This window comes from Empidonax traillii, unplaced genomic scaffold (assembly GCF_003031625.1).
Source record: "Empidonax traillii isolate 1590-97213 ecotype Southwest subspecies unplaced genomic scaffold, ASM303162v1 scaffold1517:size97247, whole genome shotgun sequence".
In the NCBI taxonomy this organism is placed as follows: Eukaryota; Metazoa; Chordata; class Aves; order Passeriformes; family Tyrannidae; genus Empidonax; species Empidonax traillii.
The window spans coordinates 75,585-81,721 of record NW_020956710.1 but is presented as its reverse complement, the minus strand read 5'-3'; the positions used below and the strand labels follow the sequence as shown (position 1 = coordinate 81,721).

Here is a 6,137-nt window from a genome sequence, read left to right as displayed (position 1 = left end):
TGATGGGGTCGGGGTCCTCTGCTCCCAACACCCCCCAACTCCTCCCTAATCATTCACCTGCCTGCTCTCCAACCCTCAGTTTCCAAGGCTGAACTAGGTGGTCTCCCTGTCCCAACGATGTTGCTTTTCCAGGACACCAAGCGCCCATAACCCTCCAGTGATTTCTTCCAGAAGGGATACGGGTAAAACATGTGTTGTGAGGGGTAGACGTCCCATGAGGAACAACTGCCAACTCCCCCACACTCTGGGAGATGAGGCACTTTCCTCCCCACTTTTCCAGGGCATTTTTAGTCCAGCACCTCAGCTAAAGGTGCAACACTACTGTTATCAACAGCCAAGGGCCTGACTCCACATCTCACCACCATCCTATCTTCGGGAAACACAACCTTCCATCCCAAAGCTTGGGGTGGGGTGTGAGCTGTGCAGTGGGGACTGACCCCAGGGGCTTCTGCCCCTCACAACATGGACACTCACCCATCAGGTAGCTCTTGACCTTCAGGTATCCAACAGCCAGCCGTAGGATGGAGAGCTTATCCAGCCTGGAGCGCACATCCTCAGGGAAGGGCAGCAGTCCCGTCAGCTTGTTCAGCTCCTGGTTGAGCCGGTCGCGGTGTCGCTTGGAGGGGTTGGACTTCACACCCTCAGCAGGTGGTGGTTTGGGGCTGCGAGAGGCAAAGCAGAGTTTAATCACACTGGGACTGCCCACAGGCCAGGCTGGACGGGGCTCGGAGCAACCTGGGCTGGTGGAAGGTGTCTCTGCCCAGGGCAGGGGGTGGAATGGGATGAGCTTTAAGGTCCCTTCCCACTCAAACCATTCTGGGATTCTACGACTTGAACAATTAAAAAAAAAAAAAAAAAGTAAATGCAGAAAAATTTGTTTTCTTCTACTGTTCTGATTTCTGATCCTTTCAGAATTTCTGAAATTTCTAAACTAAAACAGGGCATTTCTAAACTAAAACAGCATCTGACGCCAGACAGGCCCTGGGACCAACCCTCAGCCTGCAGAAGGAACAGTGTCCATGAGAGCAGCTCCTCTCTGCCTCAAGCCAACATTAATGTGCCACCTCTATCAACTGCAGTTACTTCACACTCTCCAGCTGAAATCCCCACACAGCAGCAAGAGCTCAGTTAACAACTTTAATGAGTCTTGGATGTCACCTCGTCTGCTTCATTTTTTAATGCCAATCTGAATTTCATAGTTTGAAGAAAAACCCTTCAGACCACCCTCCCCTCATATCTGGCTCAGCTACATCCCTTAACATGCACCTCATTTTGTTTGATGGAATTTGTCTAACCACAAACTCCCCCTCCCCAGGCACCCTCACTTCATAAAGGAGCTTTGGATAACAGGATCTGCCAGTATTTAGCTGCAATTTAAGCTCTCTCCTCTACCACCACTCTCCAATCTCATCTGGCAGGGCTGCTCGCAAGTGTGACACGAGGGGAAATGAGCATTAAATGAACTGCAGTGAGGTGCCTGTTGAATTTTCAGCTCAGAGAGCAACCAAGGGGTCTTCTAAGGATGAATGGAAAAATGTAGCATTTCCCCAGGAAAGCTCAATCCTGCTGGTTTGTAACAGCAGCACCAGGAGGGCCAGATCCTCACTCAGGACAGCTGGTACAACTCAGCACCAAGCTCGTCCATACAAGCTGGGCAAAACGCACTGGCTTTTATGGACACCAGGGCTTTTATGGATCCAGTGGATTAAACACTTTTGAAATCATAGCCATGCATAGGAAGGAAAAAAAATAAAACAGTTTTCCTTTGACTCTAATTAGAAAAAGAAAGAGGTGAAGTAAATTAGTCTGAGTTCCCTCAGATACTCTTCAAAGTCCTCAGCTCACTCACTCTCCAAATCCAGCCCCCAAACAGCCAGAAAGAAGGGAAAACGAGACCGGAGATGAGCACAGGAGTGGGTACAAAACAGAAGTGTAATGGGATCTCTTGGACAGTCTGGCCAGGCACTGAAAATCCCCTGGCTGAGGCACACAGAGCCAGTGGGGAGTCACCCCAAGGCTGAGGGAGGACACTCTAACATCTCTGTGCCTGCCCGTCCCCAGCCGCAGCACACAGCATGCACCTTGGAGAGGGGGGTGACAACGAGGAAAACGGCTCATGCAAACAGTAAAGACTGGTCTAGATGTTTGAAATCCGTCTCAGTTCGCTTCCCTTTGGACCATCTCCATCCCCAGTGCCCCCTCTTTGCAGGGCAGAGCTCCAGCCCCTGCAGGGTGTCCCAGGCAGCACCAGTGCCCCAGAACAGCACACCGAGCCCTGGCATTCAACAAAGCAGCTCAACACCTGCCCACCAGGCAAGGAGAAGGTGTTTCAGAGAGGCCTGAGCCCCTGTTCTGTTTGCTGGAGCCTTGTGAAATGGTTACAATGCAAGCTGTGCCATGGGGCTCGTGGTGAGCCAGTGACCCCCGAGCAGAAGGGCCGCACTGGAGCTGGGTAGAAAGCTCTACTCCCAGCGGGCCAAAAACTGTGCTGCTGCTGTGGTTTGGTTCTCCCCACCTGCCCTTGGAAAGGGAACCCAGCAAGAAGTTTATCCCTTTTGCGAGCTGGCAAGTACCAAGGGATATTATTCCCAGCAGTGGAGTTTGCCTGAGCTGATGTACTGTCTCTTAGTCTTTTTTTTTTTTTTTTTTTTTTTTAAAGTAAAAAGCCCTGGACAAACTGCAAAGGGGCCAGAGAAGTCCCTCACACCCTCCCCATCCAGTCCGGCTGGCTGCACATCCCACTGTCCCCAGCCCTGCTCCACCCGGCCTCTCCCAGCAGGATCCCGCTCCATGACCTGACTGGGCACAGAGAAAAATAATCTCTTCCTATTCCCAAGGCTGACCCTGCAGAACCAGTGAACAAGGGCCCTTCTTGCTCCAAAGAGACACCTTCTCCCACACCCTGAGCCACACAAGTGCAGCCCAAACCTTCAGTCCAGTATGTCAGAGGGCTGGAATCCCCACTCCAAGGTGAACAGGAGACACGTTTTAGGCAGAACCACCACTTTTCATGTTTCCACAGGAAATTCTCCCAAATACATAGCCAAGAGAGGCTCTGAGTTAACTTCTCTCAACAGGTTTATAATGTCGATATTCCCACCTTCGTCCCAAGCTTGGACTCAGCTCATCCATCCCCCCCACGGCCTCCCAAAATTATATATCCCCCTTGATTTCCTATACACTTGCAAGCCTGAGGTTAAACAGACTGACGGGACTCGGGAGCTGGTGTGGGGGGAAGGCATGAGGGAGCCAGCAAACACCGGGGACACACCGGGGGGGATGTTATGCAACAGCTATAGAGCAGCGTGGTAATTAATTATTAAGGAATTGAGATGTTTTGGTAATTAGTAATCGTTGTACGTTTGATTTAGGCAGGCACCGAAACGCAGCCCAGCCCGCAAATCACAGCTCGGCAGCCCAAACTCTCCAGCGAGGCTCCTCACTGGGATTCAGGACGAGCATCCTTGGGATTTCTGTTTTCCCACCAGCGTGCCAGAGCCGACACAGCGTTAGCTCCAATTAACCCCAATTAAAACCGAGTAACCCAAGCATGCCGCTCCCCCTCGCTCCCCCAGTGCTCCCACCAGGGCAGCTCCAGGCAGCTCCCCGGATCCAGCGGGGCTCCCCCTGCCCCGTTTTCAGCCGCCCCGCCCGGTCCCACGCACCCGCCCCGGGGGGGAACCCCCTCCCTGCACCCACCTCTTGGGCACCGGCTTCTTCCTCTTCCTCCCGGCGTACATCCCGCGGGCGGCGGCAGCTGCGGCAGCGGCGGCAGCGGGAACGGGAGTGGGACCGCGCCCGGGGCGGGGCTGGGGGGACACGGGGGGGACACGGGATGGACACGCCCCGGACACCTCCGGGCACGCCCCCTCTGCATCGGCCCCGCCCCGCCAGCTCCGCTCCTGGGGACAAGGGACACCGAGTCCCGGGAAACACCGTGTCCGTGGGACACCAAATCCTGGGAACACACCCCCCAGGTGACACCGAGTCCTAGGAAACACCATATCCATGGGACATCGCCCCTCCCAGGGGACACTGACCCCTGGGAAACATTGTGCCCGTGGGCCACCAAATCCTGGGAAACACCATGTCCACGGGACACCCTCCGTAGGGACACCGAGTCCTGGGAAACACCATGTCCGTGGGCCACCATTCCAGAGCCTGACCTCTCTGGTCCCTTCCAGGAAAAGCCCCTTCCCTCTCACTTTGCAATTTCCTGCGTTAACACTGTCCAAAGCTTTCGCTCTTTCCCCACACACCACGTCCAGCTGCTGTGGTGAAAACAGGGATGGCAGGGACAGGCAACCAGGGACACAAAGGCCAGGCACAGAGACGTCACAACCAGCTGTGGTTTGCTTGTTACACAAATCCTCTCGTTACAAAATCAAGCCTGTTCCCCTCCCTTGCCATTTCCAGGGACAAGACGCCGCTCCTACGTGGAGCATGTGTTGTGTGGATGCGTGGGAGCGCAATTCCCACTACATCACTCCTACAGCTCCCCACACTGAACAGGACCTACTGTTTTCCTGCTCCATCCTCTAAGACCCCTTGGACATCCTCTCCTGGATGAGTATCCATCACCAAATGCAGCCTCCTCGCCATTTCATGAATGAGGGTGGGCAGGCCCTGGCACAGGTTGCCCAGAGAAGCTGTGGCTGCCCCTGGATCCCTGGAATTGTCCAAGGGTTGGATGGGGCTTGGAGCAATGTGGGATAGCTGCAGACAGAGGTGTTAAGGAAACCCAGATGCAGTCACATCCCGTGTGGGTTGTTTGGTTGGGTTTTTGAAGCCGTTTGCAAATTCCAACGATACATCCTTGAAATGAAACTCGATCGTTTCTTGCCAGGGGCAAAGCAGAGGCCGCTAATGGGATCAAAAATGTGCCAGGTCAGCAGGGATGGTGTCAGTTTGATGGCAAGTGAGTAAAACGTTTGGTTGTGACCTCCCTAGACCCAGGAATTTGGCTGTGATCTTAAATAAGGCAGGGAAGAAAGGAAGCTGTGTGAGGAAGGTGGCCCAGGCTGCTCTCAGGTGTCCCAGTGACAGGCGAGGCTGTGGGAAGGCAGTTTCCACAGCCTGTGGGACACCCCAGATTTGGGAATCACCAAATAACTTAGATTGGGAAGGGCCTCTAAGACTGTCGAGTCCAACCGTTCCCACAGCACTGCCAATGTCCACTAACCCACGTCCCCAAGTGCCACATCCACATGAAGACACATGTGGTCCCATGTTTGGCCAAAGCCCCCCAGCCCCTCTTTGCCACCAGTGCTCTCCTCCTGGACTTCTCCTCCCCAGCTCCTCCTAACCCCACAGCCTTTCCAAGGCTGCTCTACATTGCTCTCCTACATCCACTGCCAGCTTTCCTCTGGGAAAATCCACCTGATTTACCTCTTCCTATCTGCTGGAAATAGATGCATTAAGACCTCTCCACTTTAAGCAGAGAGTTTTCCTAAGGCATCTCCTGCCAGGCAGAGCCAGGCTCGGGCTGCTGCACATGTTCCAAGCCTAAATCCCAGGATTTAGACACACCTCACAGGGTGCCTCCGGCACTATGGGAGGCAGGAGAAAGGGGGCTGTGAATTTCCTATCTGAGCTCCAGGCCCCCAAAAGCAGGTGCCTGTACTGAACAAGAGGCCAAATCATGCAGTTGTGCCTGTTTTCTCCCTTGGATCCCTCATCCCCTGCTGCCCATGGACTCACAGGGTTCCTGTCCCACCTTCCATCTGGAGCAGGTCAGGAGGCAGCAGAGAGGCTCAGCCGGGAGGTGCCGGGAAGCACAGGATGCTGTGGGGGAACAACGCAGGATGTCCCTACCTGCTCTCACGGATGCAGGCAGCCTGTGTGTTCCCTGTCCCGCTCCCTGACATACCTGTCCCGTTCCCAGTCCTGCTCTCTGTCCCGCTCCCGTTCCCTGTCCCGTTCCCACTCCATTCCCAGTCCCATTCCCAGTCCCGTTCCCACTCCATTCCCACTCCCGTTCCCACTCCATTCCCACTCCCGTTCCCCCGTCCCCCGTTCCCGCCACAGCCTTCGAGGCGCGGGGCGTGGCCTACGCCGACGGAAGAGGGCGTGGTCTCAGGCGAATGGGCGCGGCCTGCCGGGGGGGCGGGGCGCGTCCTGGGTCTCCGCCCCGCCCC

The 6,137-nt window shown here is 55.0% G+C and overlaps 1 protein-coding gene across 1 annotated transcript in view; it reads right to left on the bottom strand.

Moving 5' to 3' along the window:
- LOC114070317 (aryl hydrocarbon receptor-like) overlaps positions 1-3,786 on the bottom strand; it is an 18,421-nt gene extending 14,635 nt beyond the window's left edge. Inside the window, exons 1-2 of the mRNA XM_027907657.1 lie at positions 3,700-3,786; positions 478-662 (exon numbers count right to left, since the gene is read on the bottom strand). Coding sequence (XP_027763458.1) covers positions 478-662; positions 3,700-3,740 — 226 coding nt within the window. The 5' untranslated portion in view covers positions 3,741-3,786. The remainder of the gene's footprint in view (positions 1-477; positions 663-3,699) is intronic.
- Between the last annotated feature and the right edge of the window lie 2,351 nt (positions 3,787-6,137).